The sequence below is a fragment of the Pseudorasbora parva genome, chromosome 4 (assembly GCF_024679245.1).
Source record: "Pseudorasbora parva isolate DD20220531a chromosome 4, ASM2467924v1, whole genome shotgun sequence".
NCBI classification, from domain to species: domain Eukaryota; kingdom Metazoa; phylum Chordata; class Actinopteri; order Cypriniformes; family Gobionidae; genus Pseudorasbora; species Pseudorasbora parva.
The window spans coordinates 24122498-24145221 of record NC_090175.1 but is presented as its reverse complement, the minus strand read 5'-3'; the positions used below and the strand labels follow the sequence as shown (position 1 = coordinate 24145221).

Below are 22724 nucleotides of genomic sequence, written 5' to 3'. Positions count from 1 at the left end.
ACACAAATTACAAAGTAGTAAGAGGTGTGTCTAGAAAAGACATTTATGTGTAATCAGACACTGAGGAACACTGCATAGGCTGTGTGTGTGTGTGTGTGTGTGTGTGTGTGTGTGTGTGTGTGTGTGTGGTGGGGGGGGTCAAAGGGCTGTAAAAATTGCTCAAAAATGATGTTTGAATCTAAACAAATAGTTTCCTCTAAAAAAACAAATAGTTGAAGAGACATAACTACTTGTATAGGTATTCTATTTAAGTTTAAACATATTTGACGACGTATTACACAAAAACAAGTAAATCAACTAATGGTCAAGACCGCAGACCTCTCTCTCTTACTCTCGCCCTCACACTCTCTGCACATAATGGTTTAAATGAACAAACTTTGAGTGTTGATCAAGAGTTTTAAGCAAGCAATTTAAGTTCATGACTGTTGTCCCAAATATTGCAGGCTTCATTTAGTGATTGAAACAAATATTATTAATATTAATTGAAGTTTTACAGTGTATTTAATGCTCCGAGCGTGCTGTGCTGTGGTAAACATGGAGATTTTCCTTGACGTGAAACGGTGAATAATCAAACCAGTTGAAGCAGTGCATTTATCATTTATTTGTCTAATATCTAGTCAGTCAATACAGTAGATAAAATACAGATATTCAATCATTCGAATATACTCCAGGGTTTCTACTGATACAAAGTCATATGCTAATCACTGAAGTAAGCCTTTAAATTCATAGTGCACAAACCTTATAGTTTTTATTTATCAGCAAAGTGTGTCTGTCTTGATTCTCAATTTAAAACATATAATGTCACTTTAAATGCAGGCCTCTGTGTTTAAAACTAAAATATGTGTCTCTGCCAGTGCCTTTGTTTTGACAATAAAGCACCAAACCGGTATTTAACCTCTCCATAATATATAGTTTGACACGTCAGAGTTGTTAGTTTCCTGAAACAAGTGACTTTTTGCTAACATTTTAAGGTCTACATAATATATTTGTTATCAAATTGAAAGCTTATGCTTGGTGCATAAAATTGTAATGTCACTGAGTCTTCGTCATTAATTTGACAAAATATTTTGCTTGGGTCAACACCAGGGTTTGGCTGTATTCAGAGTTTGACCTTACAATCAGTGTTTCCAGGGTGTGTTTGTGTTTTCAAAATGCTTTACTGTTAAAGAATTCCCTCGGATTGACCAGGGAATTTTTGGAGGCTTGTCAATGGCCGAACCGTGCTTTTTGCGCCCTCCCTCTTGATATTCCCATAACACTATGCCCTTTCTGATTGCACATCCTAAGACCACTTAAGTCACATTACCTCCAAAGCAAATCAATGCTTCAAGCATTCCCCATGAATGAGCAGCAGATCTCAATGCCATGAGTCAGGTCTCTGACTGTTTGTGCCTGCACATTACTGCTGGGTCAGCACTGTTTTTAGAGTCCAGAGTATACGGGGTAGACCCTATCTCAAGTTTCTGAACTTGTTTTTTTTTTTTTCCAGCTGGCATTGCCTAGATGACTGCTCTAAGTATATAGTAGATTTGAAGATTGGTGTTTTCTTTGATAGCCTTAAATTGAGTTGCTTATGTCCATTACATTACCTAGAGTCGAATTATTGTTCTGCAGTTCAAAACTGGTATTGGTGCTTTTTATAATACAGTTACAAGCAACTTTACTCATAAGCCTTATTGTAATCTTGTTCGGTGATTTAGTAAGTGTTTATTTAGGATATATGTTATATAGCTGGTTAACATAAAGGAAATTTCACAGTTTTGTGAAAATTGTTGAACCTAAACAATACCGTTCAAAGTTGGGTCTGTAAGATGTTGTATGTTTTTGCAAGAAGTTTCTTATGCTCATCACAGCCACTTTTATTTGATCAAAAATATTTTCTATCTGAATATATTTAAAACTTTTTATTATGATAGCAAAGCAACATTGAACATGTTTCAAAGCAACATTGAACATTATAAAACATGTTTCTTGAGCAGAAAATTAGGGTATTACAATGATTTCTAAAGAATCATGTTACACTGAAGACTGGAGTAATGATACTGAAAATCCAGCTTTGCCATCACAGGAATAAATTGCATTTAATTCTTAAACCGCCAGCGGTAATTTAAATTCATAAGAAAATTACTAAGCAACCACTGAATGTAATGTAATCTCTCTTGAAGCCAATATGGAAGTAATGTAAACGGCAATTCCTCAACTGGCCACTAGGGACATGCTTAAGAAGGGAGCAGAATCTCATTGAGGCCCATGTTAAAATTCTCAACTTTACAGCAGAAACAAAACATGTTTACAGCCTGGTACAAATTGTGGTTTTTGGCCTATAAGGCTTATTTTGACCTTCATGATCTGTGAGGGGGTGCTTTTTATTTTATTTTGTATAACTCATTCGTTTACGTTATATAAAGCCTTAAAGTTCTGCCTAATTAAGGGCGTGGTTACAGGTGGATAGCCATTTATCTGCCGTCTATAGTAATTTTGTCACCTAAGCTCCGCCCACATCCCACCTTTTTGCCCACTTTCTGTTATCCGGGAGTGACACGCAATGACTCGCTCGCAAGATGGCAACGCCCAGCTCGCCCATACTTTAAGCTTCAGAACGGCTTATTGGAATCCTATGGGTGACATCACGGACACTACATCCATATTTTTTTTACAGTCTGATTAATGCATCGATCCATTTTGATCAACTCTTAACAAGTTATTCCTCTAAAACGTAGTGTACCGCCAGCCTGGACCGTCTAGCTGTGAAAAGATTTTTGTGTCAAATTTTTCAAAACTATTGCATTGATCAACACGAAATCCAAGATATTCCTCTTATATATATATTACACATACAGTGAGGAAAATAAGTTTTTGAACACCCTGCTATTTTGCAAGTTCTCCCACTTAGAAATCATGGAGGGGTCTGAAATTGCCATCGTAGGTGCATGTCCACTGTGAGAGACATAATCTAAAAAAAATATATATAGATTTTTTTTTAACAATTTATTTGTATGATACAGCTGCAAATAAGTATTTGAACACCTGTCTATCAGCTATAATTCTGCCCCCCAAAGGCCTGTTAAGCCCCATTTACGCTGCGTGGCTCAAGTGACCCAATTCCGATTTTTTTTTCCTCTCAAAAAACGCATGAATTCCGATATCCTCAGATCGGATTCAGGCGTCACTCATATGTGGTAATAAATCCGATATGATTCGGATGTGAGCATTAGCGTCTGCCATGTAAGCGGTCAAATCGGATATTCCCCAGTAAATGCAAGTCGTACGTCATTGAAAAAAGGACGGAGGCGAATGACGTCAACTCAGGTGGACACAAACTGTGATCAAGGGCCAGTGTTGCCAAGTCTGCGGTTTTCATGCAGAATTGGGCTACTTTAACACAGTTTTGAGTTGCAATTGGACGGGTTTTGTTGTGAAGACCTGGCAACCCTGTCAAGATCTCTCCTCTTTTTCTCCGACTTACGAGAGAAATGTTTTGCCGACCTTTAAAGTTGTGTGGAACAGTGCAGACAGCAAAACATTGTACAATCATTTTGTCTGCGTCCATCGCATATTGCGCTGTTTTACTTCCTTTCACCGGTTAAGAGCGTCTTGGGCTGTTTTGCCATTGTACAATGTAAATGCAAATATCGGATGTGGGTCGCTTTTGAAAAGATGATGTAAGCGGGTCGTCAAAAATATATAGTCACCAAATCAGAATTGTGCATCAAGACCTGCAGTGTAAATGCAGCCATAGTCTGCCTTTAAAATGTCCACCTCCACTCCCTGTATTATCCTAAATTAGATGCACCTGTTTGAGGTCATTAGCTGCATAAAGACACCTGTCAACAATCAGTAAGATTGTAACCATACAATCAGTAAGAATCCAACTACTAACATGGCCAAGACCAAAGGGCTGTCTTAAGACACTAGAGACAAAATTGTACACCTCCACAAGGCTGAAAAGGGCTACGGTGAAATTGCCAAGCAGCTTGGTGAAAAAAGGTCCACTGTTGGAGCAATCATTAGAAAATGGAAGAAGCTAAACATGAATCTCCCTCGGACTAGGGCTCCATGCAAGATCTCACCTCGTGGGGTCTCCATTATCCTAAGAAATGTGAGAAATCAGCCCAGAACTACACGGGAGGAGCTGGTCAATGACCTGATAAGAAAAAAAACGCAGTCGCGATTTGGGTATTGTGCGATTATGAAAGCTTAAAGGCTGCAATTTTAAATAACTAAATGCCCAGTGTGTTAGCAAAGAGCGGCACTGTGATCAGTAGTAAACGCTGCTCTGTCTGACAGACTGCGTCAGTTATAACGTGTGTTTGAAAAAGTAACAGGTGTCAAACATTTTCACAAACTAGTGAAGCGTTCAAAAACCTGTTCAACAAAAGACAACATTTAATAACATGTTTTACCTCTGATGTGGCTTCTCATCACAGAATGAGGCAGACAATGCATTATTTTATAGTGCATTACATTATATGTCAATCAGCTCAGCACTGCATTATAATATACTTTTATTATTATGAAAATACTCTAGACGGCTTGAAGAACTCAAAAACCCCATATTTTGCTGCAGTGGTGTTTATTGTCGTCATGTTTAATCAAAGCGTCTCTTTCTTCTGTTTATTTATCCTTCAGCATTAGCATCATATAAGGGATTTCCTGAAAATGAACGTCATTACTTCTCTGAGGCAAATGTGGCTTTTCCGCTCGAGGGCACCCTCTGGCCTTCAGTATGAATTAAACTTCTGGGTAATAAATAAGAAGAAAAATAATACTTAATAAATGTAAAAAATAAATAAAATAATAACTTAAAAATGATACATTTATAGGACAATCCATATTTTTATTCAATGTACAGGAGTTTTTCCATTCACAGTGGATGCACAAGAGGTTCATATTTCATATTAAATGCATAGACATTGACTACGTTTACATGGACAACAATACTCCGATATTAATCTGATTAAGACAATAGTCTGATTAAGAGGCTACCATGTAGACAGCGATTTCTAATTACCTTAATCTGATTAAAGTCATAATCTAACTAAACATAAATCGGATTAAGACATGTGGAGTATGCCTATTTTAGTCGCATTATCAGAGACATGTACACACCTTAATCTAACTATTAATGTCATGTCGGAGATTTCACCGCATTTTGTGACAGGACACATAACGTTACACACACCAGGGGAGTGCAGAGGGGAGGCTTTGTGGGTTCGAGCCTCTGCCCTTTTTGAAAATTAATCAAAAGTGCCCCTTTCAACAATCATCGATAATATTGTGGCCAAAAAACATAATTGGAATTATACTTAATATAACAACGTGTACAAAACAGTAACAAATGGTGGAAAAGTCGCGTTTATCTTTTACGGATCTGTCAGTCTGAAAAGTCGTTGCCATAACGCGTTGCTATGGGCGGTGTGTGTTTTACTTGACTGTTCATTGTGAACACTGCGTCCTCTCTCTCTATTTTTATTTTTGTTGTAATTATTATGCTCATTGTAAAAGTAAAATACAATAAGTTTGTATCTGTAATCGCAAACCAGATGGGTCATTCAGTGAACGCCTGTGGCTCGACGGCAGGAAAAACAATCCAAAGAGTCATGATTTTTAAACCTTTTTCATAATTAATCAAAGCTATTATTCTAAATGTAGGCTGTCAATAAGGAGGAAAGAGGGACAGTGTCTCTTCAAAAAAAAAAAAAAAAGAGGCAATACATATTACAAAAATAAATCAACGTAAATGTAGATATAAAACATTATAAAAACGCATGTTTTGTCATACTTCTTAATGTAAAGTAACAATGTCCAACAGCGACACCCGCAGATGAAGTTAGCGGGTTTCCTGAGCCCATAAAATTAACACACCTGCCAAAGTCACGCTGTGATTGGATGTTGGAGAACATAGCGTGGCATGGGGACGTAATGACGTGCCATAATCGATCTATGTTCTATCACATGTAAAACGGGAACATGAACGGAGTACTCTAAAAGCAACTCATGTAAACACCTTAATCAGAATATTGTCTTATTTAGAATAAGGTCAATAATTAGATTACTGCTGTCCATGTAAACGTAGTCATTGAAATTGATATCTCAGATAAACAGCACAGATTTATATATATATATATATATATATATATATATATATATATATATATATATATATATATATATATATATATATATATACATATATACATACATATATATATATATATATATATATATATATATATATATATATATATATATATATATATATATATATATATATATATATATACATACATATATTATTAGCCATATTGATATATAAACACAAAATGTTATGTACACACTAGGGCTGGGAGGGTATGGGGGAGGGTATGGATTTTATTTTATTTTTTACCGCGGTTGAAAAGCAAGAAATTCCCACGGCTCAGCGGTAAACCACTTTTAAACCCGTGATAAAAAAAGAAAGAAAAAAAAGACATGCAACAGGCGCCACGCCCCTTCTTGCGCGTCTTATTGTGAGTGCCACACACATTAATCTTTTTCTATAGTTTGCTCTGTAAATTAAATTGAGAGTAAAACTAATGTATATATGCTATTTTAAATACTGTACTATATTCCAGATATATATAGCCTACGTTTTACAATAATAAACACGCAAACATCCATTTCATAAGCATGCGTGTTTATTTTCCGTCAGTGAAACAACACATAGGCTACAGCCTGTAAAACATTTAAATTATTATAAGTAAATAATGGTAATCTTAAGAATATTAGAAAATTAAATATTTGTTCAAAAAATATTTGTTTTATAACCTATTGTCCCGCAAAAATGTGTCATGCCGCTCGGCGCTTTGAGATGAATGTGGGACACGAGCTGGATATATCTTCGTCTTCATGTTTTTTCCTGATGTTGCAAAGCAACACTTGTTGTAAAACATCTGAAGAGTGAATTTTATCTTCCACAGGGTCAAGACATTTAGGCTATCTTTGATTATGCACTGCTAGAGAAAACGAAAGTAAAACCGCTGGGTGCACGAGAACTGTGCTATTCAAATAAACTTGATGCGCCTCAAGTCTAATAAGCACAAACTGTGTTAAATAATATTTCGTCCTACAGTGTTTTTCTACTTTACCACAGTAAAAGATGTGAACGGGTGTAAAAGACAAAAACGAAAGCAAACGAAAGGAAGTCCCAGTCCTAATACACACACACTTTTCATTTGTATAATAATAATAATAATAATAATAATAATAATAATAATCACATTTCAAATCTCAATCGCAATTTTAACCAGAATAATCGCCATTATATATTTCCCCCAAATTGTGCAGCCCTAGTAATACACCAATACATCATGGTTTGAAATCATGCATGGCACGGAAGGTGCTGGCTTAAACCAGCACATTTGCAGGCCCGTCTTAAGTTTGCCAATAACCATTTGGATGATCTAGAGGAGTCATGGGAGAAAGTCATCTAGTCAGATGAGACCAAAATATAACTTTTTGGTCATAATTCCAATAAATGTGTTTTGAGGAAGAAGAATGATGAGTACCATCCCAAGAACACCATCCCTTCTGTGAAGCATGGGGTGGTAGCATCATGCTTTGGGGGTGTTTTTCTACACATTGGACAGGGCGACTGCACTGTATTAAAGGGGTATTTCAGCGCTGGGAAGATGAATCTTTATTTAAACTCGATCATCAGTGTAGTAGAAATGTGAAATTATTTTTGAATTTGGTGCCTTCTAGACTGAGAAAAGACAGAAAATGTATTTTTGTCTCATGGGGATGAAAGACTACAATTCCCAGAATGCTTCGCTGCCCTTTGAGGCCATTCCCAAAGCCACCAACTTGACTACTGTGACTGAGTTGGAGAAGACACTACAATTAAAAACTGAACGTGTCTGTTCAATATAGTGAGTGAGTCACCGCGCGAGTATCACAGCACTGAGCACTAACTGCAGGAGTGAGATAAATGAGCTGAGCTCTTGTGATGAGAGCTGAGGTAATCTCGACTACACTCGCGGCATACATTCACAACGCGAGTTCAGTCTGGCGTGTTTCAGTTCATGCCTTTGTAAGCTTAAAGACCCTGTAAAGTCAAAATTAAGTGTGATCTGAGTTAGTCACACCACAGAAAAATATGTTATTAACCACCCAGCCAAATTTGAATGATAAAAAAAGTTGTCAAGTAAATAAAATAAGAGTAACAGCGGCATTCACCAGTAACAGCGGATTATCAGTGAATCCCAGTTTTCTCCGACGAAAGTTAATAAAACTATCCTGCGTAAAATGATCAGTACAGACGCGGTTGTGGGTGGTGATCCTCAGCTGTCCATCAAAGTGGCTCTTCATAAAACATCATCAACAGTAGGGGCGGGGCCAGGCTCAGAGACTCCAGTGCGTCATCGAGCCACCGTTTTAGCCCCACCTAGAAAATCCGGAGCACAGCAATGATGAAAAACTGTTTAACGGTCTAACTCCATAATTTAGTACTACACAGTTCACAGTCTTTGCAATGTGTTTTAGCAATACATTTCTAACATTTATAACGTGTTTAGAAATATTTTTTATAAAATTGCCTTTACAGGGACTTTAACTTTCATAGAAATTAATTTGAAAAGGTAAAAGACTTACCATAGCTCCGTTTAAATGAGTGCCTGTAGCTGCCAAGCTGAGCTCTGAGTCTAATCTCCCATCCCCCATACACGGGTTCAAAACATGCGGAAATGGCTCCCTCTGCTGGCTGTAGTCTTTAGCCTTTAGCCAAACATTCCTCCTATGATGCAAATATCATCAATTTGCATCATAGGAGGATTTTTTTTCAGAAATAAAATGCATAAATCTCTTGTCTCAGGGTGATATGAGGGGGGAAAGCACAATCATTTGAATATACTCCAGGGTTTCTACTGATACAAAGCCATATGCTAATCGCTGAAGTAACCCTTTAAGGAGAGGATGACCGGGGCCATCTATTGCAAGATTTTGGGGAACAAAAGTTCCCTCAGTTAGAGCATTGAAGATTGGTCGAGGCTGGGTCTTCCAACATGACAATGACCCAAAGCACACAGCCATGATAACCAAGGAGTGGCTCTGTAAGAAGCATATCAAGGTTCTGGTGTGGCCTAGCCAGTCTCCAGACCTAAACCCAATAGAGAATCTTTGGAGGGAGCTCAAACTCTGTGTTTCTCAGCGACAGGCCAGAAGCCTGAGTGATCTAGAGAAGATCTGTGTGGAGGAGTGGGACAAATTCCCTCCTGCAGTGTGTAAACTACAGGAAATGTTTGACCTCTGTAATCGCAAACAAAGGCTACTGTACCAAATATTAACATTTTCTCAGGTGTTCAGATATTTATTTGCAGCTGTATCATAAAAAAAAAAAAAGTTTAAAAAAGCATATATTGTGATTTCTGGATTTTTTATTTTATTTTTAGAATGTCTCTCACAGTAAACATGCACCTATGGTGACAATTTCAGACCCCTCCATGATTTCTAAGTGGGAGAACTTACAAAATAGCAGGGTGTTTAAATACTTATTTTCCTCATTGTTTGTATATATAATCAGCAGTTTATCAGCATTATAATGTCCAAAATATCCCCCTTCCCCTTCCTCTAAAAGCCATGGTGAACATAAGTAACAAAAAACACAATTGTCAAAAAAAAAAAAAAAAAAAAAAAACCTTATATATTTTTATATGTGTATGTTTTTACTGTCATTTAACCTTTATATTGCAGATGATTTACCTGGAGTTCTGTTGAGCCAGAGTCTGATCTGGTTACATTCTGCATGGCGCACATATAGCTTTGAATTTCATTTCTGATAGCAAGTTGTAACACGTGGCAACTTCCACTGCCATGTCTTCATATGTGTTTACAGGGTGATCCTTAGCTTACACACATATGGAAGAAAGGAAAGAAAAATGTTTCCTGACGATTCTATTTTGAGACTGGCTGAAAGAAAAGACACTCAACAAACAATGCATTAATTCAGTCCAGTGCCCACTGGCTGCTATTTGCCCTTCCTAATATCCACTAGAATTAGGTAAACGAACTTCCCCTGCACACAGTGGTGTTTTTGTAGCTAAGAGATGCATTGTTTATTAGACAGATGTTGTCTTCACAGATTGATGGTTGCTGTGTAAAAGGTTGCTTTCATAGATCTATTCTAGACATTAATACACTTCTCTGCAATACACATAATTGTCATACCTCACACTGAGCTGAATTATGTGGGACAAGTTACTACATGTACTTACTATAGTAATAACAGTAAATTATGCATAATTGCAAGTAATTAACTTTAAACCAAACTAAGCAACCTCAAACAAAAGCAAGAGCACTATCAGTTGATTCTGGAATACCGTAATATCATATTGACAATACCGATTTGTTCCAGTGCGTATTTGCGTTCGCGCTCTGGAGAATGTCAAATGTTTCTATTTACTATCTGTATTTGCATTTTAAACGTCATCGTTTTTGCTCAGTGCTGCGTTTTGCATGCTTGCAAATCCTCTCATTAACAAAATGTAGGCAGGTTAATAAGAGATTCTTTGTGCAGTATTCTTCGTGCAAATTTGATTAATAAAGAGTTTTGAGTTTGTGAACTGCGATGAGTGACCAACCGCTTTTTAGTGATTATTTATAGTGATTATTATTATATGTATTTGTGCACTTTATAGGTTATATACAGTATAATCCATTCAGAAAGTCGACATAACGGTAATTGAAATGATTAGCCTTTAGCTTGACTACGTTAAATTTCACACAAACCATGTTACTGAACGCCAACCATAGAAAAAATCCTTAACATTGAGCCTAGCTATAGATTGCTAATGATTGGCAGACCTTATAATAATATAATTCGCCTTTCACACTTCCAGGTTTTGTGTTTCAGGCACTCAGCATAGATTTATTTCCGGCAAAGTCTAAACATAAGTGTTGTTGTAAGATACTACATTAAATATATATTAAAAATACATTCCCATTTGCTCAAATATCAAAAGAAAACGCCACAATAGAGTTTTAACAACTTTTAAAAGGGGTTAGAAGAGAGAAAGCTGTCAATTTCACCATCACTTCCACAGTCGCTGTATTAGAAACCTTCTCACAGCAGTTAACTAGTTTTTTGTAATTTGATGCAAATGAAATATAATTCAGTTTTGTGTTATAAATGTACATACAATAATAATAAAAAATTGCATATTAAAAAACTTTGCAGGATTTATCATCCTAACACATCATCACAGTAAAAAAGACCCAAAATTAATCTGAGCATTTTTTTTTTCCCACCACACAGTAGTTCTCTTTACTATGCAAATACCATGATATGTTTAAATAAACTTTAAGCAGTTGATATGAATGCATCTCACTAACACAATCTGAAGGTCACATAGTGTAAAGATATCTTCTTGCAGTCAAAAATGTAGAGACTGGGTCTCATAATTAAATACCCCCGCCCTGCCCTAGAGGATGGTGTTTATCATTCACATTTATCTCTTGACATTCTCAGTGCGTTCTGTCCAGGGGCATGTAGTCAGCAAGTCCACTCTGCCAGACTCACATGATTGAGCTTTGTTGTATAGTAATCCACGTTCACTTCACCCCGCACAGATGAGTTGACCAGGCGTTTTTAGTCCGGACTGGGCAAGAGGGTGGCGTAAGCAGCTTAATGGGTAGCGGTGTGGCTATAAATGAAATGTGGGTCATTCATGAATGACTGAATGGAATCAATTACAATGACTTTACAAGTGGATTACAATGATAAAAGACATCTGAGACAAATATGGCAAGAAAAATGTAGAAATCACAACAGGATAAGATGTGACAGGTCTACTACACTGCCAGCTCATTTCACATGTACGTGCCCAGCTGTCAATGTTGACGACACTAAATTACTGGATACTGCTCATAGTGTTCGTCCTAAAATACCCCAGCCCTCTGTCCCACGGACCCCAGAGAGAGTTCACTTATATCAGGATCATCCTTTGGGAATCCACAGAATGAAATTTGCTCTCTCTGATTTACAAATTCTCTCCCAGCCTCATGTTCCAGACGCAGTTCCACTTCTTTTTTCATTGAATTTTCCACGTGTGTTTTTTTTTTTTTTTTTTTTTCTAAGGGAAGGGGAATTCTTGGTATCTATTAGCAACACCTGCTACTTCAGGATGCTCTTGGCAACTTAAGAGTCCAGCAGGATGTTTGCAGAGCATAGCTTTCATTATGACCAGCTCATATCTGTAAATGGATGGTATTGTTAAGCTATTCTTTGGGAATGCTTCACCTGAACAGAGGACAATGTTATCCAAATAGTCCCAGTACGATACAATAAAACAATTGTGTGTGCTTTAAATGTTTAAGGTCACGTCATGGATTGGTTTACATATTTTACTGTTCAAATGTTTGGGGTCTTGTTTTTGTGCGTTATTGAAAGAAGTGGGACATTTTGATGAATAGAAAGCTCAAAATTAGAAGAATTATTTGTGTGACAACATGTCACACTTGGTTTATTTTGTCTTTTCTCAATACAATTAATTTGTTTTAAAGACATGTTGGTAACACTTTACAATAAGCTAAAGAAATAGAGCGCGCGCAGCTATTGCATGAGAACTTCTGAAAGCTGTGACATCCTTGAGCGTGGAAAAGAAAATGTTACCCTAATAAACCATACATCTTTGCTCAATACAATTAATTTGTTGAGTGTGTTCGGTGTCCCAACTTTTTTGGAATCGGGTTTGTATTTTTATTAACTAAAATTAACAAAGATTAATACATACTGTAACGTGTTGTTCATTCATTGTTCATTGTATGTTAATTAGCACATTAACTAATGTCAGCAACGAGACCCTATTATAACGTGTTACTGAAATATTACTGACTGAAAATTATGGGAATTCTTTCTGCCAGAACATCCAAAAATAAAGCAATTCCTAATTTCCCTTCAGATTTAAATATCTTTGCCTTTTGCCTTGCAGAGCTTTCATTGGCCCAGAAGAAGTTTGCTCAGTGCCTGGGTGAGTTCAAATTTGAGTACATCGGCGATGCCAAAACTGATGATGAGAAGTGCATTGGTGAGATTTTTTTGTGTTTGTTTGTTTCCTTTTGCATAATAATTTAATAACAAACATGCATACATTTGCTTATATTGTGCTTTTCTCAGTGTCTGAATATGTGTCATTTCAGATGAATCCTTGCAAGAGTTCTCATCCTTTCTCAGAAACTTGGAAGACCAAAGAGAGCTGATGGTGAGCACAACCAGTTGAGACTTGCACTAAACACGCTCTCTGTTATACATTTCACTCAATTCCTTGCAGGCTAAAAGATATTTTTGGAACATGCCATCATGGCCATTTGAGAAGAGAGGCAAACTGCAAGCGGTTTTTACACTGTTCAAAGAAGTTCAACAAACTTCTCAACACATTCTCCGTAAAGTGACATCGGTCCTCTGTTTGTTCCTGCATGCTGTAGTTTTGTTTGAGTCACAGTTTTGCCACAGGAAATGAGTTACATTGCCATGAGTTATTTGTGTCCTCTCTCACAGTTTACTCAGAGATTGCGCAAGACTGCTGCTTGTGTTGAGTCATGTCACCTCAACTGTGTTAAGTAGGAACTGTACTTTCAAAAGCTCTGCTGGAACAATACAATGACATAATATTTATAAGTCAATAAGTCATTAAACCAACACACTGATGTATGTGTTATCTGTATTAGCAGCTTGATTTTACAATGTAAAATGTGTAAAGAATTAGACCTAAAACAAAGATTTCAGTTTTGCTCATTAGATTGCCAAATCCATTTCTCTGGCATAAACGTTTTGTTGTTGTTGTTGTTGTTGTTGTGCATTTTTAAGGTATGAAAGGGCTATATATTCTAATGGGTGGTTAACCATGTAGGTAGGAAGGGCTCGTGTTGCACGTAGGTCATGTTAGTATTTAGTATGCAGAATTAGAGAGCTGAAGGCCCTGCCCATGACTCAAAGTGCAACAGCTGACAGTTGTTATGAGCTCAGCTTTGAGCCCCACCCGTTCATAACACCGCAGCAGGCCAGTGATGTTATGGCCCTTTGGCTCGCTGTAGGCATGTGTGGAAGGGGCAGAGCTAACAGGCCCTGACAGGGTCAGAAACAGAGTAATGGTGGCCTGGAGATGCTCATTCTCAGTCTTAATGAGTAACAACAGTCGCATCATGGGTTGTCTTGGATATTTCATTACCTTATTTCAGGGTAAAGATTTGTTTTTATAAGTTAATGAATATTACAAATCCTTGTTATTAAAATATAAGCTTTAAAAAAATTAGCCTTTCGCCGAGCCCTGCCCCCCTTAGTTATTGTTTCTACGTCCAACTACCAAATGGCCAAACAGCTAGCACGACAGATTGCCATGACGGGAAGAAGTATTTTGGAGCAATACCTTTCCAGTCGATCACGGATATATTGCACTCTGGTTTGCCCTTTCTCTGTCTTCAGCATTCCCACGTCTTAGACCTCAAATACATATAATGTTAACCTACTTAGTATTTCTTGAGTAAAGAAAATTGTGATAAAGTTCGTTTGTGTAAGGAAGGAAGAGGACAAGGGGGTCGGTTTGACTGCTGACGCTTCTCTTTATTAGAACAAAAACTCAGTCTCTTCACACGGCTATTGCCCGTGTGTATTTCTCTCAGTCACTTCCGGGTTCCGGTTAAACGTTCCGCTTCCGGGTCAACGTGTCTCACAACTCAATGTCCGTGAGTGTGTGTGTGTGTCGCGTCAGCAGTCCCTCTCTCTCTCCTGGATCTCCGGTTCCACCTAGGTTTTATCCCCTCTCCGCGCTCATTACTGGAACGAGAGACAGGTGTTATTAATCTGCTTCCAACCCACTCACTTACCGCTCGTCCCGCGGCTCTCTCTCCCGCTGCAGACCTCGCTGAACCACGCCCCCCTTGCCACATACCCCCACCGCCCGACTCAGGCCGGGGAGCCGTCCGGCCTGCAGCCCCCCCCCCCCCCCCCCCATTTCTGGAGAGGAAATCGGCCACAGCCATCTGAGCACCCGGCCTGTGGACCACCTTGAATTTAAACGGCTGAAGAGCTAGATACCAACGGGTGATCCGCGCGTTGGTATCCTTCATGCGGTGGAGCCATTGGAGAGGAGCGTGGTCCGAACAGAGGGTGAACTCCCGCCCCAGGAGGTAATAGCGGAGAGTGAGAACGGCCCATCTGATGGCCAAACACTCCTTCTCTATGGTGCTGTACTTAGCTTCCCTCTTGGAGAGCTTACGGCTAATGTACAGCACCGGCCGCTCTCCCCCCTCCACCTCCTGGGCCAGGACTGCGCCCAGCCCCCTGTCCGACGCGTCAGTCTGCAACAAGAAAGGGAGAGAAAAGTCAGGGGAGTGTAAAAGCGGCCCGCCACATAGAGCAGCCTTCACTTGGGTAAAAGCCTGTTGACACGGCTCCGTCCACTGGACCGTATCTGGTAGCCCCTTTCTAGTAAGATCAGTCAAAGGGCTGGTGAGGTCCGAATAATTTGGTATAAACCGTCTATAATATCCCGCCAGCCCCAAAAACTGTCTTACCTCCTTTTTGGTCTTGGGCCTCGGACAGGTTGCAATTGCGGCAGTCTTATCAATTTGGGGACGCACCTGACCATGACCCAAGTGGAAGCCCAGATACCTTACTTCCACCCGCCCAATCGCACACTTCTTTGGGTTGGCCGTGAGCCCCGCTCCCCTCAGCGACCTCAGGACCGCCCTCACATGCTGCATATGCCGCTGCCAATCGTGACTATAAATCACTATGTCATCCAGGTACGCAGCAGCATACGCAGCATGGGGGCGCAAAATCCTATCCATGAGTCGCTGGAAGGTTGCGGGCGCTCCGAACAAGCCGAAAGGAAGCGTGACAAATTGGTGTAATCCAAACGGCGTGGTGAAAGCTGTCTTTTCTTTGGACAATGGAGACAAGGGGATCTGCCAATAGCCCTTTGTTAAGTCCAGTGTCGAATAAAATCGAGCCGTGCCTAACCGATCAAGCAACTCGTCAACCCGCGGCATTGGATACGCGTCGAATTTCGACACAGCGTTCACCTTGCGGTAGTCCACACAGAACCTGACCGAGCCGTCTGTTTTGGGGACCAAAACTATCGGGCTCGCCCAGTCACTGTTGGACTCCTCGATTACTCCCATGTCGAGCATTGCGCCTAATTCTTCCTGAACTACTTTTTTCTTATGTTCAGGCAAGCGATACGGCCGGCTGCGAACTACCACGCCCGGCTCGGTCTCGATATGGTGCTGAATCAAGTCGGTACGTCCCGGTAGGGGCGAGAACACGTCAGCGAACTCCGCCTGCAATTTTGATAAATCAGAGAGTTGTAACGGTGAGAGGTGATCTCCCCCAGGGGCCAGCGCGACTGATTGCGCTTTAATGCTCGCCTCTGGCCCGAGATCATCCTCTCCCCCGATCACCGTTGCCAACAACACTGATTCCACCTCATTCCATTTTTTTAGCAGGTTGAGGTGGTATATTTGACGTGCCCCGTTCCTATCGGATCGTATCACTTCATAATCGAGCTCTCCTATCTGTCGTGCGACCTCAAACGGCCCCTGCCACTTTGACATTAATTTTGAGCTCGACGTAGGGAGTAGAACGAGCACTTTCTCTCCCGGTGTGAATTTGCGTAGTTTTGTACCCCTGTTATATGACCGGCTCTGGCGGTCCTGGGCTTGCAACAAATTCTCCCTAGATAGCCGCCCCAAGGTGTGGAGTTTTGTTCGCAAGTCCATGACGTACTGAATTTCGTTTTTGGCCAAAGAAGGTCCCTCCTCCCAAGTTTCTCGTAGGACGTCCAGCACCCCCCGTGGCTGTCGTCCGTAGAGAAGCTCGAAGGGGGAAAACCCCGTGGAGGCTTGTGGAACCTCCCGCACGGCAAATAAGAGGGGTTCTAACCACCGATCCCAATTTTTGGCGTCTTCCTGTACGAACTTACGGATCATGGATTTAAGAGTGCGATTAAATCGTTCGACCAAGCCGTCCGTTTGTGGGTGATAGACGCTTGTTCGAATGGATTTAATGCCCAATAATCCGTAGAGTTCGCTCATCGTGCGTGACATAAACGCCGTGCCTTGATCAGTGAGGATTTCTTTCGGAATCCCCACTCGGGAGATCAGACGAAACAGTGCGTCCGCAACACTCTTCGCGGAGATGTTGCGGAGAGCCACTGCCTCCGGATATCGTGTTGCGTAGTCCACGATGACTAACGCAAAACGATGTCCGCGTGCGGATCGCTCCAATGGCCCGATGAGGTCCATCGCAATTCTCTCGAAGGGGACCTGCATTAATGGAAGGGGGCGCAATGGCGCTTTTGGGGCGGCCAGTGGATTCACCAACTGACATTCAGGGCAAGACGCGCACCACCTGCGCACATTGTCATGAATGCCTGGCCAAAAAAATCGGGTCATTAAGCGATTCAGTGTGGCCGCCTGCCCCAGGTGGCCCGCCATCGGGTTCGAGTGAGCCGCCTGGAAAAGCATTTCCCGGCGGTTCTTTGGTACTAATAACTGGGTTGTATCCACTTTTGTCTGAGTGTCTTGGGTCACTCGATACAACCGATCCTTAATTATGGCAAAATAAGGATACGTGACGGGCAACGCGGGTTGGAGAGACTGACCGTCGATAGAGCGGACCTGCTGAAATGCATGTTTTAGGGTCTCATCTTGAGACTGCTCCAGAGGGAAGTCATCGCGGTCCGAGAGAATCAGTCTCTCGACCCCGCTCGGTTCCTCTGAAGCTGTTCCCAAGGGTCCCGTATCAGTCTCGCCAACCTGCACTCGCACCGCCCCGTTCCTAGCCTTGTTTTCCCAAGCGGCATCCGCGCATAACGACCCCAATAATGCCGAAAAGGCGGGCCAATTCGTCCCCAGAATTAGCGGATGCCGGAGGTGGGGACTAACCGCCACCTCAACACTATGCTTTTTCCCCCTAAACTGTATCGTGACTGGGACAACCGGATATTCCACCACATCCCCGTGCACACACCGCACCTTAACCATGCGGCTTGTATCCAATGCCCCAGGCTGCATCAGGCTTTGATGGATCGAGGTTTGGTTACATCCTGAATCCACCAAGGCCTGATATGTACCCCCCTTGATACTTACAGGAATTTGGTACTCTCCTGCTTGATCGGGGGTGGTCCGCTGGACGTCCGGGATCCGGATCATTGTCCCGATGTCCATCCTCGGACATCGGTCCACAAAATGATCCGGATCACCGCACCGCCAGCAGGCCAGCCCAGGCTTACCCGCCACCCCTGCGGCGGGGAGTGGGTTGGAAAATGAGCGCGGGGAGGGTGTGCAACCGGAGCCATTATCACCACCCGCCCCCAGCGGCCCCGCCCCCCTGGGCGGAGCCCGCGAACTCCCGGACGGTCCTGGGCCCATCCCACCCCGACCTCTGGGGGGAACGCGAGGAGGGCCTGGAGGACGGGACCTGGGGAGAGGGACAGGGCGAGAGGGAGAGACAGAGGGGGGAGAGAGAGAGTGAGAAGTTAGTGAGGGCTCGCCGACCCCCGGGCACGCCACCAGGTGGTCCTCCGCCAGCTGGATGGCCTTCTCCAGCGACGTGGGCCGGTGGCACTGGACCCACTCGGCGGTCTTTCTTGGGAGCCGAGTGATGAATTGCTCCAGCACCACCAGATCGATGGTATGGTCCACGTCGCTTCCGCCGGCCAAGAGCCATCTGCGGCACGAGTCCCGGAGCTGTTGGGCCATAGCGAAGGGTCGGCCGGCCTCGCCCCATTCCAGGGAGCGGAACCTCTGGCGGTGTTGCTCCGGGGTCCGACCGACCCTCTGTAGGATGGCCCTTTTTAGATCCTCGTACTTCAGGAGGTTCGCTACCGGCAGATGTTGGGCGGCCGCCTGGGCTTCTCCTGTTAGTAATGGAATGAGGCGCACCGGCCACTGTGCCCGGGGCCAGCCGGAGGCCTCCGCAGTCTTCTGGAAGAGGTCTATGAAGGCCTCCGGATCGTCCTCTGGCCCCATCTTGTGGAGGGGCATGTGGACCGATGCGCTAGCCCGCCCGGCGGCTTCGGCGCGAACCTCCCGATCCATCCAGTTCCGGAACCGCTCGCGGTCCTCTTGCTGGCCGCGGACAATCGCCTCGAAGCGGCGCTCCTGGTCCGCCCGCAGGTCCAGCATTGCCTGATGTTGGTCTTGGTGGAGGACCGCGAGGGAGGTGATGATGTCCGCAAATGGCGAGGCGGAGGGCGTTGTCATGGCGGCGGCGCTGTCCTACTTCCTTCCCGGGTTTCGGCACCAGTGTGATAAAGTTCGTTCATGGGAAGGAAGGAAGAGGACAAGGGGGTCGGTTTGACTGCTGACGCTTCTCTTTATTAGAACAAAAACTCAGTCTCTTCACACGGCTATTGCCCGTGTGTATTTCTCTCAGTCACTTCCGGGTTCCGGTTAAACGTTCCGCTTCCGGGTCAACGTGTCTCACAACTCAATGTCCGTGAGTGTGTGTGTGTGTCGCGTCAGCAGTCCCTCTCTCTCTCCTGGATCTCCGGTTCCACCTAGGTTTTATCCCCTCTCCGCGCTCATTACTGGAACGAGAGACAGGTGTTATTAATCTGCTTCCAACCGACTCACTTACCGCTCGTCCCGCGGCTCTCTCTCCCGCTGCAGACCTCGCTGAACCACGCCCCCCTTGCCACAAAAATGCTGTATTTATTTAAAAGAAAAAAACAGTTCTTTATATACAGACTGCCTTGATACAGTCGAGAAAGACGTGCATATTGTGTTTTTAACCTCAAAAATGCATCCTGTGTGAATGGTCCTAGACTGAGTAAAAATAAAACATGCATTTTTATTGGTCAGCTTGCCTTGTATTCAGTTTACAGCATTAACAGCAAGCCAAGGGGGGCAAGGTTTCAACTGAACTATGCATTTGCATTTTAAACACTTAGCTACATAATGTTCTAAATCTGTCCACAATATAAATGCACATTCTTAAATGAGCGAGTTTAAGCTAATTTCAAATCGGCATGAATAAAAAAAATCTAATCAGAGCTGCATATTATTATTTACAAGATATTCACAAATACAACTCATCGTAATTACCTTAATAGCACAATATTTCTAATATATTTCAAATAGTTCTGCCCGTTTCCGTTCTTGTGACTGCAGCCTCTGCTTTGCTGCTATACAGACTGAAGCAGCCTATAACGCACCACGCCATTTTTTTCAGTTAATAATAGAAAAAATACTGAAATTTCTTGTAATAATTTCTGGTGTTATTTCTGTGATTGTTTGGGGCATTCTACAGCCCTTCATCAAAATTTACAACACAGAGTCCCCCTCAGATTGTTTTAATCAACTTACAAATCGTAAAAACAAATGAACACTATCAGTTCCTAAATTCTGTTTGGGTGGGCAAGGCAGACGTTTGGGTACGGTCTCAGCCCAACCCCTGCCCATGCCTTGAACCGGTCCCGGTATCTAGTGTCCGATTTACAAACGCCGTGGGCACACTGCTTCACCATCTGGAGTCAATGTTTGTCGGACCTGCTCACATAGTAACAGTTGCTATGATGTGATATTGGACAATGGCCATTTTGGGGGAGGGGCCGGTAAAAGGCTAATTGGTTTCTGAAATGCTTCTAAATTCTCAGAGAATGTCCTTAATTACTTCAAATGGTGGAAAAGTGTTCCTACATTCCTTGCAATTTTGTTTTGTTTAATGCAAGTTCTTGTTCTCAGGAACACAAGTTTTGCAAGTGAACAGTGTTGGGGAAGTAACTGTATTATGTAATTTAATTACAAAAGAAATGTAACTAATCAGTTCCAGAAATTTTATTTAAAATTAAATTTACAGTTACTTATTACAAATGGGGTTACACCTAAATATATATATATATATATATATATATACATATATATATATATGTATATGTATATGTATATATATATATATATATATATATATATATATATATATATATATATATATATATATGTATATGTATATGTATATATATATATATATATATATGTATATGTATATGTATATGTATATGTATATGTATATATATATATATGTATATGTATATGTATATATATATATATATATATGTATATGTATATGTGTATATATATATATATATATATATATATATGTATATGTATATGTATATGTATATATATATATATATATATATATATATATATATTTTTTTTTTTTTTTTTTTTTACAAGCTAGGATATGATGAATAATATTACGGTAATGTGTTGCGTTGCCTCTTGCCTGTTTTTGATGTGCACGATGCCTCCTGCCATTTAAATTTCGTTTAGTAAAGTGATGCTCATATGATTCTTGTGATTGGCTCTTGTTTGAATTTGCTGAGCACCATGTCTGCCAATTACATCAATCCACATTGCCACTGAAAGCTTTAAATTACATCCTGTCTGAGATTTGACTCCATGGCAAGTGATAAAAATGTGCTCCAATGCTGGAAATTAGAAAAAAGATTCATAAAGTAATCAAATGTAATCAGTGACATTACTTTAATAAAGTCATTTAAAGGGTTACACTACTTGTTACATTTTTAATAAGGGAGCTTGTAATCTGTAACCTATTACATTTCCAAAGTAACCTTCCCAACACTGCAACTGAATGCAAAAACATTCATATTTTTTCTCCCATCTCATTGTTTTTTTTTTTTTTTTCATTACCATTTAGGGAAGGGCTAGGCTACTTTCAATATTTTCCTGTTGAGTTTAGCTCCAACCCAGATAAAACTCATCTGCTTGTAGCTTTGTAGTTATCCTGAAGACCTTGCTTAGTTTGTTCAGGTGTTTGATTTGAACTCTGCAGGAAAGTAGAATTCGAGGTCCTGAGTTACCCAACCCTGTGTCAAGGGCTCCGTACTAGTGCCTTCTCTTTGGCTTCCCATAGCAAGGACCACATAGAATATAGAGCATATGACATTTTTTTGTTAATTTTGAAAAATCTGAATAATTCAGTTAAAAAAAGTCTTAAAATGGATCAGAGAGTACTACGCTCTTTATTAGATTAAAGTATTATCATTTCACCCAGCGTATACTAAATATGGAAGCAGTGGGGAAAGTGTAGAATTTTAAGAATGCCAGGTGTTCAATTTCTGTAAAAATCTGTGTAGCTTTCTGTGGATGTATTAGTTTCTGTGTCTGTTTAGTCATCACCATGGAATGTCACCTTTATTAGGTCCTGAGGGGCACTGATGGTGTGAGGACCCAGTAATAATTGCTCTATTATTATTATTCTCCTAAATGAATCGCTTTTTTGAGGGCCTACACATGCTCTCAAACTCATAAAACTTTTCGTCTGATATGGGTTTCAGATTGAAGTGTGGCAAAATGGCTCAATAGCACCACCTACAAAGTTTTTACGTACAAGTATGAAATTCGGTATACACATGTAATAGCCCAATACCTTCAAAAAAGTCCCTGGCAGCCAAATCTGGAAGTCCAACCGGAAGTGAGATATTTTGAATTTTCTCTGCAAAATGTTTTGGAAGTTTTTACCATTTCGGACATTTCCAGATGTTGGCTAAGTGCTAATGTATGTGATTTACATTTACATTTACATTTATGCATTTGGCAGACACTTTTATCCAAAGCGACTTACATTGCATTTAAAAGTACACGTTTTACATTATTGTCAGTTCTTGCTTTCCCTGGAAATCAAACCCATGACCTTGGCGTTGCTAGCACCACGCTCTACT

At 41.0% G+C, this 22724-nt stretch overlaps 1 protein-coding gene across 1 annotated transcript in view; it reads left to right on the top strand.

The window, feature by feature from the left end:
- The window catches only part of arhgap10 (Rho GTPase activating protein 10), a 121889-nt gene that overhangs the window by 43259 nt on the left and 55906 nt on the right, over positions 1–22724 (top strand). The window contains exons 2-3 of the mRNA XM_067441357.1: positions 12966–13061; positions 13174–13235. Coding sequence (XP_067297458.1) covers positions 12966–13061; positions 13174–13235 — 158 coding nt within the window. The remainder of the gene's footprint in view (positions 1–12965; positions 13062–13173; positions 13236–22724) is intronic.